At 45.6% G+C, this 17294-nt stretch overlaps 1 protein-coding gene across 1 annotated transcript; it reads left to right on the forward strand.

Annotated features, from left to right (window-relative positions):
* The first annotated feature begins 6399 nt into the window (after positions 1 to 6399).
* LYZL6 (lysozyme like 6) lies at positions 6400 to 15053 on the forward strand. Its single transcript, XM_003281379.3, has 5 exons — positions 6400 to 6545; positions 10225 to 10451; positions 11672 to 11830; positions 12754 to 12832; positions 14733 to 15053. Exons 2-5 carry the CDS (start codon positions 10313 to 10315, stop codon positions 14800 to 14802), a joined length of 447 nt encoding a protein of 148 aa, XP_003281427.1. The 5' UTR covers positions 6400 to 6545; positions 10225 to 10312; the 3' UTR covers positions 14803 to 15053.
* Positions 15054 to 17294: the final 2241 nt, after the last annotated feature.

Here is a 17294-nt window from a genome sequence, read left to right on the forward strand (position 1 = left end):
CACGAGGTCAGGAGATAGAAACCAGCCTGGCCAACATGTTGAAACCCCATCTCTACTAAAAAATAAAAAATACAAAAATTAGCTAGGCATGATGGCATGTGCCTGTAATCCCAGCTACTCGGGAGGCTGAGGCAGGACAATCGCTTGAACCTGGGAGGCAGAGGTTGCAGTGAGCGGAGATCGTCCCACTGTACTCTAGCCTGGTGACACAGGGAGACTCCATCTCAAAAAAAAGAAAAAAGAAAAAATTAGCCAGGTGAGGTGTCTCTACTAAAAATGCAGAAATTAATTGGGCCTGGTGGCGCATGCCTGTAATCCCAGCTACCCAGGAAGCTGAGAGATGAGAATCGTTTGAATCTGGGAGGCAGAGGCTGCAGTGAGCCGAGATTGCACCATTGCACTCCAGCCTGGGTGATGGAGTGCAATGGAGGGAAACTCTGTTGAAAGAAAGGAAGAAAGAAAGAAAGAGAGAGAGAGAGAGAGAGGGAGGGAGGGAGGGAAAGAAGAAAAAAAAGAAAGAAAGAAAGAGAAAGAAAGAAAAAGAAAGAGGAAGAAAGAAAGAAAGGAAAGAAAGAAAGGAAAGGAAAGAAAGAAAGAAAGAGAAAGAAAGAAAGAGAAAGAAAGAAAGAAAGAGAAAGAAAGGAAAGAAAGAAAGAAAGGAAAGAAAAAAGAAAGAAGAAAGAAAGAGAAAGAAAGAAAAAGAAAGAAAGAAAGAAAGAAGAAGAAGAAAGAAAGAAAGAAAGAAAAGAAAGAAAGAAAGAAGAAAGAAAGAAGGAAAAATTACCATTACCCGGCTTTCCTCCACATACAGGAGTTAGTCCTGTGTAGCAAATAATTGTAGTTTGCATTTTGATGTAGGCATAACTGTTTCATTTTTCAGAATTCTCAGTGAAAATTCTTTGACTGAGTTACATAAGAATTCATTTGAAGGCCTGCTATCCCTCCAGGATTTGTAAGTTAGTTAGTTAATCATATTTACGAGTTTATGAGTTTTTAGTCATATTATCTTTTTTTTTTTTTTTTTTTTTTTTTTTTGAGACAGAGTCTCACTCTGTCGCCCAGGCTGGAGTGCAGTGACGCGATCTCGGCTCACTGCAAGCTCCACCTCCCGGGTTCACGCCATTCTCCTGCCTCAGCCTCAGGAGTAGATGGGACTACAGGCGCCAGCCACCACGCCCGGCTAATTTTTTGGATTTTTAGTAGAGACGGGGTTTCATCATGTTAGCCAGGATGGTCTTGATCTCCTGACCTCATGATCCACTCGCCTTGGCCTCCCAAAGTGCTGGGATTACAGGCGAGAGCCACCGTGCCCGGCCACCTCTCTGCAGTTTATTTAGTAAGAGTGCTGTGAAGATGAGATGACTCCCTGCATAGAGTGTCCCGCATCATGCCTCACACACTGGGATGGCTCAATGTATGCTCACAATTTGCTTTTTTTTCTTTTTCTTTCTTTTTTTTTTTTTTTCTTTGAGAGGGAGTCTCACTCTGTCACCCAGGCTGGAATGCAGTGGTGTGATCTCGGCTCACTGCAACCTCCGCTTCCCAGGTTTAAGTGATTCTCCTGCCTCAGCCTCCCGAGTAGCTGGGATTACAGGCACGCACCACCACACCCAGCTAATTTTTGTATTTTTAGTAGGGATGGGGTTTCGCCATGTTGGTCAGGCTGGTCTCGAACTCCTGAGCTCAAGTGATCCACCGGCCTCAGTCTCCCAAAGTGCTGGGATTACAGGCCTGAGCCACAGTGCCCAGACCACTATTGCTTTTTGTGGGGAAGCTTCCATCGCAGCACCCTAAGGGGGCTCCACCATCATATTTTCCTACCCGTCAATTGAACCTTCTCTCCTTTCCCTCTCTCATAAAAATGACCTTTCAGTGTGTCGTTTTCTCAGTGACATGCTAACCTGTGATGTTGCAGCGTCTGATGATGCAATTTTGATGGGCTTTATAATCATGGATTTCAGGCAAGCTGGGAGGCCTTCCAAAGGCCCTTGAGAACCACAACTTTTTTTATTTTTTATTTTTGAAACCAAGTCTCACTCTTGTCGCTCAGGCTGGAGTGCAGTGGTGCGATCTCAGCTCACTGCAACCTTCACCTCCTGGGCTCAAGCAAATCTCCTGCCTTAGCCTTCTGAGTAGCTGGGACTACAGGTGTGTGCCACCACGCCCAGATAATTTTTTGTATTCTTAGGAGAGATGGGTTTTGCCATGTTGGCCAGGCTGATCTCAAACCCCTGACCTCATGTGATCCACCCTCCTGGGTCTCCCAAAGTGTTGGGATTACAGGCGTGAGCCACTGTGCCCAGCCTGAGAACCACAACTCTTTGGTGACATCTGCAATCCTCCATATCAGCCCTGCAGATAACAGACAGGGAACTATGGCTGCTATCTCACTGGAGTCAGGATATCCTTTTAAAAAGAAATGGGAGCGCCAGGCACCATGGCTCACGCCTGTAATCCCAGCACTTTGGGAGGCCAAGGGGGGGGGGGGGCAGATCACCTGAGGTCGGGAGTTCAAGACCAGCCTGACCAACATGGAGAAACCCCGTCTCTACTAAAAATACAAAATTAGCCGGGGGTGGTGGTGCATGCCTGTAATCCCAGCTACTCAGGAGGCTGAGGCAGGAGAATCGCTTGAACCAGGGGGCGGAAGTTGCGGTGAGCCGAGATCACGCCAATGCACTCCAGCCTGGGCAACAGGAGCAAAACTCCATCTCAAAAAAAAAAAAAAGAAATCTGGGAGGGCAGGGAGCTCTCCTGGTGTTGGGGGACCAACAAGGTGGAATCAGGAGCCAGAGACCAGGGCCCAAGTCCCAGCTGTAACTGAGTATTATGGGGGTATTAACACCCACCGCCCACCACCCAGGATAGGGAGCACAGAGCAGAGAATTCTAAGCATTCAAGCCCTGAAACGCCCACTTCCTCTACCTGAGTCGCTGCTGTCCTCTAGTGTCCACTGGGTAAACTGCACAGCACGCTGGCCTGAAGAAGGGGAAGTGGGAGATGCTTTTCCCCACTTCTGAATCTACCTGATGCTGTGGTTCTCAACCATGCCCACCCATAACTTCCTTTTCATAAAATATATTTTGTATAATTACAGTAATTTTTAAACATTTTAGGCAGATATATTGAGGTACTGACATATAATAAACTGTGCATATATAGAGATTACAATTTGGTAACATCTGACCCTTGGTATACACCTGAAATGATTATCACAATCAAGATAGTGAAGATATCCATCCCCACAAAAAGTTTCCTTGTTGCCCTTGGTTATTCTGCTTCCTGCTCTCAAGCAACTACTGATCTGTCTTCTTTTTTCTTTTCTTTCTTTCTTTTTTTTTTTTTTTTTTTTTAAGATGGAGTCTTGCTCTGTCTCCCAGGCTGGAGTGCAGGGGCGTGATCTTGGCTCACTGCAACCTCCACCTCCTGGGTCCAAGTGATTTTTGTGCCTCAGCCTCCCGAGTAGCTGGAATTACAGGTGCATGCCAACAGGCCTGGCTAATTTTTATATTTTTAGTAGAGACAGGGTTTCACTCCGTTGACCAGGCTGGTCTCGAACTCCTGACCTCAAGTAATTCGCCCACCTCAGCCTCCTAAAGTGCTGGGATTACAGGTGTGAGCCACTGCACCCTACCCTGATCTGCTTTCTATCATCATAGGTTAGTTTATATTTTCTAGTGCTTTCTAGAAATGGAATCATACAGTGTGTACTCTTTTCTGTCAAGCTTCTTTCACTCAGTATAATTATATTGAGATTTATCCATGTTGTTTTGTGTGGCAATAGTTCATTACTTTTTAAAATTTTAGTTGTAGTTTTTGTGGGTACATAGTAAGTGTATATATTTATGGGGCACCTGAGATGTTTTGATACAGGCATACAATACATAATAATGACATCATGGAGAATGGGGTATCCATCCCCTCAAGCATTTACCCTTTGTGTTAAATATTTCATGGCAAAGTTATCTTGGGGTAAACACTGCAGCTGCAGGTGCCACCAGTGAGTATTCTCTGGGCAAACAGAAAAAGGGTTAAACAAATCACATTACACATTACTCTAAAATTTGTATCTATGTCTAGCCCTCAGAAAAACCATGATGCCTATTCTTTACATTGGCAATGAGGTGGTCACTGAATGCTAGAATTATGAATTTAAATTTAATAAAAATTAATGAAGTTTTCAAAAATCAAAATAAAATGGATTTATTTCAATCATTTTGACGTAAAAATTTGACTAATTCTAATTGTATGTTGCCTTTTGGTTTAATAGATACTTTTCAATATTTGAAAAGAAAACTAACTTTTGGGAAAACATTCCTGATAAAATTAAATTTTTTACGTAAACATAATTTTGATGAAAATATTAAGATATTTGTACTTTGAATATGATTGTTTTAATCCTTACATGTATTTTCAAATATTGATGATAATAACATAATTACCGATTTGGCTGAAAGATAAGAAAAATACGTTTCATGGAATAGTTTCAGTAATTTATAAATTCCACATATCTTTCATCCCAATTCTATCAACAGAGCACCCAGACATGTGCAATAAACATGAAATTTCATGATCTTTGACATTTTGCTAACTTTCTGTCATATACAAATCATAGCTTCATACATATTTTAAAATTTTATCCTTTTAAAGGCATATCTGTCGGACATATTTAAGATACATAACATAACATGATCAGCCAGGCGTGGTGGCTCACGCCTGTAATCCTAGCACTTTGGGAGGCCAAGGCAGGCAGATTGACTGAGCTCAGGAGCTCAAGACCAGCCTGGGCAACAAGGAGAAACCCTGTCTATCCTAAAATACAAAAAAAAAAATTAGCCAGGCATGGCAGCATGCACCTGTAGTCCCAGATACTTGGGAGGCTGAGGCAGAATTGCTTGAACCCGGGAGGCAGAGGTTGCAGTGAGCCGAGATCACTCCTGAGTGAGACTCCATAAAAAAAAAAAAAAAAAAAAAAAAAAAAAAAAAAAAAATCATAGCTTCATACACATTTTAAAATTTTTAAAATATCCTTTCAAAGAAATATTTGTCAGAGGATGAGGGTAGGACATACTTTAACAGTCTGTTAGTTCAATTTACAACTTGCAAATATTGAGACAGATGGCCTATGGCATCCATCTGTCCTCTTGCCCTGAGCTGACTTGACTCATGGGCCCCAGCTTGGGTTTTCTAGTTGTTTGAATGCATAGGAATCTACCCATGTTTGCCACAGCTAGGGGGCTGGAGGTGGAGGGTCCCTCTGGACCCCCTTTGAATGCCGCAGAGACCATCCTCTCTCAGATCTTAAGTTTCAGAGATCAGATTTCCAAGCATGTGGTCCTCGGCTATGGAAACCTTTCCTCCTGCCCAGGACTCTCACTCTACAGAGACGAGTTCATCCAGGTCATCTGAAACCCATGTAGATTTTTGGCCACAAATGGTTTCTCATAAAGTGGTGCCCCCAGCATGTTCAGCCTCCCCTCTGCCCCTGCAGGTCTCCTATCCCAGGGTGCCATGCACTGCTGCCCTGCTGGGAAGAGAAGTCTGGAGGGGCACGGGGCAGCACTGCCCACTTAGAAGCCCCTTGTCCTTTTTTTCTGTCAGATCCTGCCTCCCTGTTTCAGAGGGAAGAGTGGGCTGTCAGTAACAAGATGTTTTCTCCCTTGCCTCTTTTTTTGCTACAGTTGGTAGAAATTTCTCCCAGACTTCCTCGGTGACTACTGATGTTGGGATGTTGTGGTCTTCACACGGAGGGGACAGGGTGTCAGGTCACCGTATCACAGATGGTTGACCCGATGCCGACAACAACTGCCTCTTTTGGCTGCAAGTGACAGAAACCCAACTCAAACGTGTTCTGTGAGTGGGGACATTTATTGAATCTGAGAATTGAAGGGAGGGGAAGGGTGTGTTTGGGTCCCAGAAAGGGTGGACCCTGGGGCTGGAATCCTGTCCAGACTCCACTCCCTCTTCACGGAGGCTTAGCGCCTTAGATGGGCTGTGTCCTCTGGCCCTGCACACACGGGCTTCCTGTTGGAAGCTGAGCAGCTCCACCAGCTTCCATTTACAAATATAGTGACTGGCACACAAGCACCTATGCTTATGGGGGGTGGTGGGGGGGCAGGACCCCAGGACTGACAGACCCCACTAAAACCCCATGAGGAAAGGAGTCCCCCCAAAGGTGGTGCTGTTCCCAAAAAGGAAGGAAACAGCCAGTGCTCTCCACCCTGTCCCACCGGCCATTTTCCTCACAGATGTCACCTGTCCTGCCAGGCCCAGCTGCTCCTTCTGCCTGACGCTTGGCCAATTTGCCTGGTTAAAACCTGTGTATTTCCAGGAGATGGATGACATCACAGAACTGGGGTTCCAGAAGGCTGGGGTGGCCCGGCACTCCCTCCTTCTTTGGAACATGGCGAGCTGCTAGTTGGGCAGGGCTGAAGGGTAGGTGGTGAGGAAGAAGAGGCTCCTACTGTAGACAGCCTTGTTCTACAGATCCTCCCAGAAATCCCTGGGCCAGCTGGAACCCGGGGTCAGAGAGGGATGGGAGAGAGGTAAGCTGTGGAAGGGGGGGAACACACTTTCTGGAGCCACTGTCTTCCTCGAGGGAACCCCGAGAGGGGGCTTAATGGGCAGGGATGGGGCTTCCTGCTTCCCGAGGCTCAGTGACATCTATCTCTGAGGGACCCTCCTGAGTCAGTGTGGAGTAGGTTGTTGTTTGTCTGAAATTCTAATTTAACAGGGCATCTTGTAAATTTTATTTGCCAAATCTGTCAGCTCTGGGGGTAGGAAGATGGGAGAAGCAAAAGAACGGCCTGAAGCTCAGGCTGGTGTGGAACGAGTGTCAGATAGAACAAGAGACAGAGGCAGCCTCGTCGTCTGGAGTAAATACCAAGGTTCATGGTCTCACGTTTAAGGAGATCGAGGTCGCAGATGCACACACACTGAGTGAGTTTGGAGCAGGAGTTTAATAGGCAAAAGGAAAGAACAGCTCTCTGTCACAGACAGAGGTCCCAGGCGGGTTGCCGGGTGGTAGTAAAAATGTCAGGGTTTTATAAATGGGCTAGTGAGGGGCGTTCATGAGGAGGGGGTGTCTTCTCCTCCTAGGGCCCGATGGTTCAGTTGGGACCAGGTGTGCTATCTGTATAGAGCAGAGTTTTTAATAGGCTCTCACCCCATTCCCGACCACATCAACTTTTAGTCTGTGTCTCTTTGTCTTGCTTATCTGGGAGGGAGAGTTTCTGTGTCTGTTCCCACACATCTTGCAGCTGTAGGCACACCCCTCGATTCTGCTTTTAGCTTCCCTGTCTTAGCGCACCTAAAGAGAAAGGAACGTGGTTATTAAGGCCCACTGTTTTACTGGGGCCCATTGTATAAGTGTGAAGTTTGGTGATTACCCAGGAGACTTCCCCCATCCTTCTGTGCCTGAGCTCTTATCTGTTTAACCCTTTGCTCTTTCAGGCTGCTTGTTGTTAGAAGAAAAGTGATTTCCTTGAACTGCGTGAGGTTAGAAAGGGAGCTATCTTTGAGCTTCTTTGTGTTAAAAGCAAAGTTTTCTGCTGGGGATTCACTTTCCAGGATTAGACACAGGCTATGCATCCCTGGATGGAATACTGCATAAGTGATGTGTCCTCCTTGGGAACCACACCTGGAGGCACACAATGTCCCTCTGTCCCTCACTGGAGATGTTAATTTTGATTGCAAGGTCAAAATACTGTCTGGTTATCCACTGTATACTGTTTTGTTTTTTCTTTCTGTGCAACTAATAAGCAATCTGTGGGGAGACCCTATAAGATCATGGATATATCCAGTTCTTCAGCAGTCTTCCCGCCACCTCAGATTTAGCATGCAATGATGATTCATTCTCAAATCAATCTATGATGGTTGCAAAATGGTGATTATTTTTCAACTCCATGACTTCCTCCACACTTATCGATTGGCCTTTTATTGTCAGGAAGAGGTCTCTGCTTCAGCTCCACACTATGTATCTTTTTGTCAATTTATTATTATTATGGGCTCATGGATTCCTATTGCATTTAATGTATAATCTGTTAGTGTCATTTATTTTGATGGTCTAATTGTCCTAGATTACATTGGAAACCATTGGAAACCAGTATGCAATGGTTTCTTAGATATGACACCAAAAGCACATGCAACAAAAGGACAAATAGATAAACTGCACATCATCAAAATTAAAAACTTTGGGGCCTCAAAGAACACCACCAAGAAAGTGAAAGGCAACCCACAGAATGGGAAAAAAATATCTGCCATATATCTGATGCTGGTCTAGTATCCAGAATATATAAAGAACTCTTAATAAAGAGTAATAAAAAGACAACTCAATTTGAAACTGGGCAAAGGTTCCGCATAGACATTTTCCCAAAGATATACAATGGCCAATAAGCACATAAAAAGATGATCAACATCCGTAGCCATCTGGGAAATGCAAATTAAAACAACAGGATGATACCAGTTCATACCCACTAGGATACCTTTTGTCAAGAAGACAGATAATAACAAGCGTTGGTGAGGATGTAGAGAAATTGGAACCTTCATACACTGCTGATGGGAATGCAAAATGGTGCAGCCACTTTGGAAATCTGGTAGGCCTCATAAGCTTAAGCCTAAGGTTACCCCATGACCCAGCAACTCTACTCCAAAGAAATAAAAACATATATCCACACAAAAACTAGTATGTGAATGTTCATAGTAGCATTCTTCATGATAGCCAAAAATAGAAACAACCCAAATGTCCATCAACTAATGAATGGATAGACAAAGTATGGTCTATTCATACAATGGAATATTATTCAACCATAGAAAGGAATGAAGTATCATTATGTGCTCCAACCTGAATGAACCTTGAAAACATTATGCTAAGTGAAAGAAGCCAGATACAAATGCCATATTTTATGTAACTCCATGTGTATGAAATGTCCAGAAGAGGCAAATCCATAGAGACAGAAAGTAGATTAGTGGTTGCCAGGGGTTGGGAGGAGGGTGATGGGCAGTGACTGCTAAATGGGTGCAGCGTTTTGTTTTGGATTGATGAAAATATTCTAAAATCAAGTGAGGTGGCAGTTGTACAACTCTGCAAACATACTGAAAACCATTGAATTGTACACTTTAACTGAATTAATTGTATGATACATGAATTATATCTCAATAATGCTGTTACAAAAAATATTGTTGCAGATCTGGCCAGTCGGTGCCCCTTTGAGCTAGCTCTTGTGTCCATTTGACATGCCCCAATCCATATTTTGAGTACTTTTTAAATTTCTTGTACAGCAAGATAATCCAGACATCTCATAACCTTTCCTGCTGCAGCCTGGGAATCAGCCATATTTCCAAGAGTCCCGGTTCCCTTTTGTGTGGAATGTGAACCAAGATCTGGGCATTATTTCATTTAATCATCAAAACAACCCTTTTAGGTAGGTATTAGCATATCTTCAATTTTACAAATGAGGCCCAGAAAGGTTGAGTATGTTGCCCAGAGTCACATAGCAGCCCAGGATTTGAAAGCAGGCAGTGTGAATCTAGGGCCCTTGCTTTTCCCCAAACACACAGACACACACACACACACACAAAATGTGAAAGTGAAGGTTATGTCTACAGCCAGCCCACCAAGAATTGTACCAGGCAGGGTAGGCCCTTGGGAAAAATCATGTGTCGTGTGTCTGGGGGAGTGGGGTTGTGGGGAGATTAGCACCCAGTGTCCTGGCCCTCCTTCTAAAAGCACATGCTCAGATACATACACACATATGCTGGTGAAGATAGTCTTCAGTAATCTCCTTTGCCAACCTCACTCCCCATCCCAATATCCAAATACTACCCATAGCTGGGTGCCCATATAAGAGGACCTATGGATGAAATGAGATTGGCCAGGTGTGGTGGCTCACACCTATAATCCCAGCACTTTGGGAGGCTGAGATGGGAGGATCATTTGAGGCCAGGAGTTCAAGACCAGCCTGGTCAACAGAGTGAGACCCCCATCTCTAAAAAATAAAAAACTAAAAAACAAAACAACAACAAAGAAAGATTGGCCTTGGTTTTTAAATGTTGAAGCTCAGAAGTGGGTGTATGGAGGTTCATGATACTATTCTCTTTCCTTTTTTAAATGTTTAATTTTCCGTGATAAATAAAAATCTATAAAATAATAAACAAGAGAAAAGAGATTGGAAACAGCCAGGTTGGAGCAGTGAGTGAGTAAGGAAATCTGGCTGCCCTCTCCAGATTCCCCAGGATCTCAGAGAAGAACAGCAGAAAGTCTGCAAGACCCTAAGAACCATCAGCCCTCAGCTGCACCTCCTCCCCTCCAAGGATGACAAAGGTGCTACTCATCTACTTGGTCAGCAGCTTTCTTGCCCTAAATCAGGCCAGCCTCATCAGTCGCTGTGACTTGGCCCAGGTGCTGCAGCTGGAGGACTTGGATGGGTTTGAGGGTTACTCCCTGAGTGACTGTGAGTACCATCGGCCCCTCCCCTGCCATTTCTCCTCCTCTCCTAGTCATGTCCTATACGGCCAGCTTCTTTCTCTCCTGTTCATCTTTCAAAGCCAAGTTCAAAAAGCAGCCCCCTTCAAAAAAGCCTTTCCCAACACGCTGTATTCACTCAAGTTATTATCTGAGCACTTATTACGTTTTAGGCGCTGGGGATGTAGAGATAAACAAATTCCCTTCCCTTGTAATGTTCACATCCTAGGGGAAGAGAGCAGCAACAAACACACTCATAACGTACTGCCTGGTGGTGATCAATGCTATGAAGAAGAATAAAGCAGGGGGAGCAATGGTGACACTGTTTAGATGGCGAAGTCAGGGAAGGCCTCTCTGAGGAGGTGACATTGAGCAGCACCGAATTAAATGAAGGACCTGGTCACCCAAATGTCTAGGGGAAGAACACTCCAGGCAGAGGGGACAGCTAGTACAAAGGCTTTCTCCTCCTGCATGGAAGGGATATCTCCCTTTTGCCCAGGATTTGTGTGCACCTGTCTTGCAACACTTTTGTCCTTTTGTCTTGCTTTGTAGGGTTTTTTAGGTATCTTCTTTTTTTTTTTAGACAGAGTCTCGCTCTGTCACCCAGGCTGGAGTGCAGTGGCGCAATCTTGGCTCACTGCAAGCTCCGCCTCCTGGGTTCACACCATTCTCCTGCCTCAGCCTCCCCAGTAGCTAGGACTACAGGCACCCATCACCACGCCCAGCTAATTTTTGTATTTTTAGTAGAGACAGGGTTTCACCGTGTTAGCCAGGATGGTCTCGATCTCCTGACCTCGTGATCCGCCCACCTCAGCCTCCCAAAGTGCTAGGATTACAGGCTTAAGCCACCGCGCCCGGCCTTAGGTACATATTTTTAAGCTTGTAATATAGGCCCCTTGAAGGCAGCATCTGTGTTTGACCCAAATGAAATGTCCCTCACTGGGCTTTGCACAGTTCCTGGCACACAGTAGGTGCTCAGTAAGTGCAAAACACATGAATAGATGGACAGATGAGTGGTTGTACTTATGAGTGGGTGGATGGACCACAGGATAAGAGGGCAAGTCAATGCAGGTTTCAAGCCCTCTAGTCCTATCTTGCCTCCCAGGCCTTGTTCCTTTTGTCTGATACCTTGCCTGCCTTTCTCCTCCATCTCCCTTCTCACTCAGCTTGGTCCCCTCTAAATCCTGACGTTCTTCTCCCTACTCTAAGGGCTGTGCCTGGCTTTTGTGGAAAGCAAGTTCAACATATCAAAGATCAATGAAAATGCAGATGGAAGCTTTGACTATGGCCTCTTCCAGATCAACAGCCACTACTGGTGCAACGATTATAAGAGTTACTCAGCAAACCTTTGCCACGTAGACTGTCAAGGTCTGGCCAGGGCCCCAGGGTGGGAGAGAAGAGAGCGGCAACCAGGCTCTGCTCACAGAACTTCTCTTCCCACACACAGCCTGGGAATGGCCCCAGAGATATGGTTCAAAAAATCAGGGAATCCCTTTACTGAGCAGAGGGCTGGAGTAGTGTCCCTAATGCCCATCCAGTTAGGAGATTCTATAGAGTCCCTGAGTAGGATCCAGGAAGGCTCCGTACACAGCTGGTAGTAGTAGAACAGTTGCAGCAGCCAATGTTTATTGAGAGAATATTATATACTAAGCCCTTTACGTATTTAGCTTATTTCATCCAACTTTCATGCAGTAGAAACCATTTTTGATCCCCACTTTACAAAACAGCAAACTGAGGCTCAGAAAGAGAACCAGCATTGAATACCAGACTAGTGGCCTCACAGGCTCTTAACCATTCCGGAGTACCATCTTCAGCTAATGATCTGACCAAAGGCCAAGTGCAAACTCCCTACCTCAGAGCTGATCCAGGAGGCTCGACAGGGCCCATGACTCTGCCCCTCACCTCTGCCTTTGCACACTGACTAATGTCCCTGGGCTCCTCACCTGAAGACCCCCGCTCACTAGGTGGGACATACCTCTGTGGTGTTTTGGCATTTCCTCTTCCTAGAAACCTCCCACAAACTTTGAGTGAACCACCAACTACTCTGGTTAGGAAGAATAGTAGTGAACAGGCCCAAATCTCAGGCCTCTTGCCCCTTCTGCCCACACCCCCTTTCACCTCCAACCTCTAGCAGCCATTGTAGGGATGTCTAAATGGGCCCCTGGGAGAGAGCCTTTGCCTCAACTGGAAGCCCCTAGGTGGCATAGGCCTGTCCAGGGAGGGCTGGTGTCTGCCTCCATCTTTGGGACTGTCTTCTGTGCCCTCACAGGTTTTCTCTTCCTCCCTTTCAGATCTGCTGAATCCCAACCTTCTTGCAGGCATCCATTGCGCAAAAAGGATTGTGTCCAGTGCACGGGGGATGAACAACTGGTGAGGAGGACACGGTGGGACTCAGCGGGCAGAGCCCCACGAAGGAGGGCGTGACAGAGAAAAGGGCAGTAGGCAAGGACTCACGGGCATGTGCTTGCAGTGTCTAGAAACATGTAGGATAGTGGACGGGCTTGGAACTCCGAGATCTGGTTCTTCTATGATATTGTATTAAACAAAACCCTTCTGGTTGCAGTAACAGAAAACAACTTGAGCTAGCTGGGGGAAATTTATTCTGGGAGGCCCAGATGTCTCACTGAGCCCACTCAAGGGCTGCAGCTGGGCCTCAGGAAGAGCATGGACCCAGGGCTGGAAATTTTCAGCAAGCTTTCCATGGCAGGTTTCAGCTTCTCTTGGTGCATTTACTTCACTACTCTCTCTGCAGACTAACTTTCTCTGCTCCACAGTCTAAAGGACAAAGGGTGCTGCAAAGTTAATGGGCGAAAGTCCTAAGCAACCACAGGGACTGGCTAGGCTCAGTCCCAGTCCAAGTTCCTGGGATAGAGAATCTGATTGGTTCCACTTGGACCACGTGTGCCTCCTTGGTCCAATCAACTGTAGGGATGGGAGGAGTTAAGCAATACAATTATGGCTGCTGCATGGGCCCTGTGGCCATAATTGACAATTTTTTTTTAATTAAAATTGTGGACCGGTCATGGTGGCTCACGCCTGTAATCCCAGCATTTGGGAGGCCGAGGCTGGTGGATCACTTGAGGTCAGGAGTTCGAGACCAGTCTGGCCAACATGGTGAAACCCCGTCTCTATTAAAAATACAAAAAATTAGCCGGTCATGGTGGCGCATACCTGTTGTCCCAGCTACTCGGGAGGCTGGGGCAGAAGAATCGCTGGAACCTGGGAGGTGGAGGCTGCAGTGAGCCGAGATCACGCCACTGCACTGCAGCCTGGGCGGCAGAGTGAGACTTTGGTTAAAAAAAAAAAAAAAAAAAAAAAGTGACTCCCAGGCGCGGTGGCTCACTCCTGTAATCCCAGCACTTTGGGAGGCTGAGTTGGGTGGATCCCAAAGTCAGGAGTTCGAGACCAGCCTGGCCAATATGGTGAAACCTTGTCTCTACTAAAAAATACAAAAATTAGCCGGGTGTGGTGGTGGGCGCCTGTCCCAGGCTGCTTTTTATGTTATGTGGGGATGAGGCACCGACCCTGTGGGCCGGGATCTCTCTGGGGACCGTTCCTTTGCTTTGCGTCCATGCTCCTTAAGGCAAGCTGCTTGGGAGGCTGAGGCAGGAGAATCGCTTGAACCCGGTGCCAGAGGTTGCAGTGAGCTGAAATCGCGCCACTGCACTCCAGCCTGGGCGACAGAGAAAGAATCCGTCTCAAAAAAAGAAACAAAAAACGACAACAACAGCAAAAATGTGGCGTTCATCAGCTGGGCAGACACCCACAAAGCTGTGAGCTCACCAACGGTGGACATTCAGATAGTCACCTTTTCTGAGCTTCAAACTAGATATATAAGTAACACAAATGGCTGCCTCTGTAGGCGACCGTGGAAGGAGTCAAATCCCTTGCATACTCAAAACACCACAGAAAAGAATGGACAGCGATCATTATGCTGATCCTTTCTGGAGGGAGAATCAATGGTTGTACCTGGGACTTTTTTTTTTTTTTAATAAGTAACTCTCAGCCCTATAAAACAGTGCTTACCCCTTCAGGGAGATATGAGGATTTTAAAATGTAGAAACGTTGATCCAGGGAAGCAGGCAAACACCAGAGATGAGAGAGTTTTACAGGATTCGTCAGAGGGGACAGTGGAGGACAGACCAGAGGGCTAGCAATGACGGGGATTCTGGGTGATGATGCTCCACATGCGAGACTCACCACGAACTGGGTCATGTGTGTGGAGGAGTGACTGAGTGTGAGGCGAGAACCATGTCTTTTTACTCCACAGGGTAGAATGGAGGTTGCACTGTTCAGGCCGGCCACTCTCCTACTGGCTGACAGGATGCCGCCTGAGATGAAACAGGGTGCGGGTGCACCGTGGAGTCATTCCCAGACTCCTGTCCTCACTCAGGGATTCTTCATTTCTTCTTCCTACTGCCTCAACTTCGTGTTATTTTCTTCCCTTCTCATTTACAACGAAAACTGACCAGAGCCCCAAGGATAAATGATTTTCTTGGCTTCCTCCTTACTCCCATCTGGACCCAGTCCCCTGGTTCATGTCTGTCATTTGTAAACTGAGGACCACAATAAAGAAATCTCTATATTTATCAAAATATTAAAGCACTCACTCTGCAAAGACTGTGTCCATTTATTCATTAGTCTACATATATTTGAGTACCTAAGACAGTGGGAGTGTACTAGGTACTAGAAGGAAGAGAAAACACAACTATTGCTCTTTAGGTGTTCATAATCTAGGTGGAGAAGCAGAGACATCCACAAACATTACAATAGGTAATTAAATGTATAATAAAATCCACAATTATTGCTTTGAAACAGTATCAGCATCCAAGTAATTCCTCCAAAGAACAATTTTTGAAGTAAAAGAGAAAACTCAGAAGTAGGCAATGGGTGGGGTCTGGTATTGATGTGGGGAAAGTAGTGATGGGATGGAGAAATAGTGGCAGATACCAATAATTTGGGGGTGCTTTGGGGGAATAAGCTAGGATCTAGATGATTAAAAAAGCTGCTCTGGACAGGCTCTGGTTTGCCTGGAGGGTGCTCATGTGGAGTAGAACATGCTTAAAGAAAAGGCAAAATCAGAAAAGAGACAGTTAAAGGAATGTCCTACACACAGCCACCGTCAGTAGTGTCTGACCAAACTGGGGTTTTATCTTGGACCACTTATTTCTCTACCACTGAGCCTTAACTATAGAAGGAGGGATTTCTACTATAGAAGGAGGGATTTGACTATTCAGTAGTTGCCAGACTTTTGTATTTCACAGGTGATAAAATGTAAAAAATAATTAAACCTGAGATTTCTTAATTTTTTTTTTTTTGAGACAGAGTCTCACTGCGTAGCCCAGGCTGGAATGCAATGGCAGGATCTTGGCTCACTGCAACCTCCAACTCCCAAGCTCAAGCAATTCTCCTACCTCAGGCTCCCAAGTAGGTGGGACTACAAGTGTGTGCTACTACACCCACCTAACTTTTTTTTTTTTTGAAATGGAGTCTCACTCTGTCACCCAGGCTGGAGTGCAGTGGCATGATCTCCACTCACTGCAACCTCCACCTCCTGGGTTCAAGCAATTATCCTGCCTCAGCCTCCCCAGTAGCTGGGATTACAGGCGCCCAAGACCACACCCGGCTAATTTTTGTATTTTTAGTAGAGACGGGGTTTCACCATGTTGGCTAGGCTGGTCTCGAACTCTTGACCTCAGGTGATCCACCCACCTCAGCCTCCCAAAATGCTGGAATTACAGGCATGAGTCACCGTGCCCAGCTATTTTGTATTTTTAGTAGAGACAGGGTTTCACCATGTTGGCCAGCCTGGTCTCAAACTCCTGACCTCAAGTAATCCATCTGCCTCGGCCTCCCAAGTGCTGGCATTACGGACGTGAGCCACCAGGCCCGGCTGAGATTTCTAATTTTTAATTTTAATGTCCAAGTAAGAGCATTAAAGCAACTATCCTCTATTAGCATCTTTTCATAGAAAAATTTTTAGTATCAACATTATAGGGAGGTCATACTTATAGAAGAATGGAGTGGAATCTATTTTATTTTATGAAATTATAAAAAACCTGATTATATTTTCCATATTGTCCTCATTTTGTAGAGTGGGGTGAAAACTTTATCACAGCATGAGTCTGAGGATCATTATTCAGAAACCACAAGAGATTTGTCCTGCAGGGTCTCTTCTGGCTCTGACATTCTAGGATTAAAATAAACAGTAGTAGGACTCGCTTTATTTCTTGTGTTACTGAAAATGCCTTTATAAAAATTATGACAAATCTGACCTAACTGATTCCATTTTGCTTCTAACCTCCAAGCTGCCCTTGCTCATTCCTGGACACAGGCCAAGCTAACTATGAGAGGAATTTTTGCTGTTTAACTCTGAAACAAAGACAATAGTCCCTTCCTGAAACAACCACCTCCCTGCTTGGGAATCAGATCTCCTTTGTAAAACTAACAAATTAGCCGTAAGATTAGAAATTATGGCTCAGAAATTATGTAGCCAGAGGCCACAAGATTCCTAACCTCTCCACTCGCGCCTACACAAAACACTGTTGTAGTCTCAGCAATGCACCAAGATACAACAGTCTGTAGTTGTCTGATATAACCCCCGGAGTTCTTTGTCCTACCTCCAAGATGATTAAGGAGCGTGGACACAAAGGTGGGGTTACAGCGAAAGTTTAATAAGCGAAAGAAGAAAGCTCTCTGCCAGCAGAGCGTGGGGGCCAGAAGGGGTGTCCCCTGTGAGGCTGGGGTCTTTATGGACTGCAAAGGGGAAGCAATGTGCTTAGTCCGCCAGCTGTCTTGGAGAACACAGCTTGGCAAGGAGCCTTGGCCCAGG

This window comes from Nomascus leucogenys, unplaced genomic scaffold (assembly GCF_006542625.1).
Source record: "Nomascus leucogenys isolate Asia unplaced genomic scaffold, Asia_NLE_v1 Super-Scaffold_391, whole genome shotgun sequence".
Taxonomy (NCBI): Eukaryota; Metazoa; Chordata; class Mammalia; order Primates; family Hylobatidae; genus Nomascus; species Nomascus leucogenys.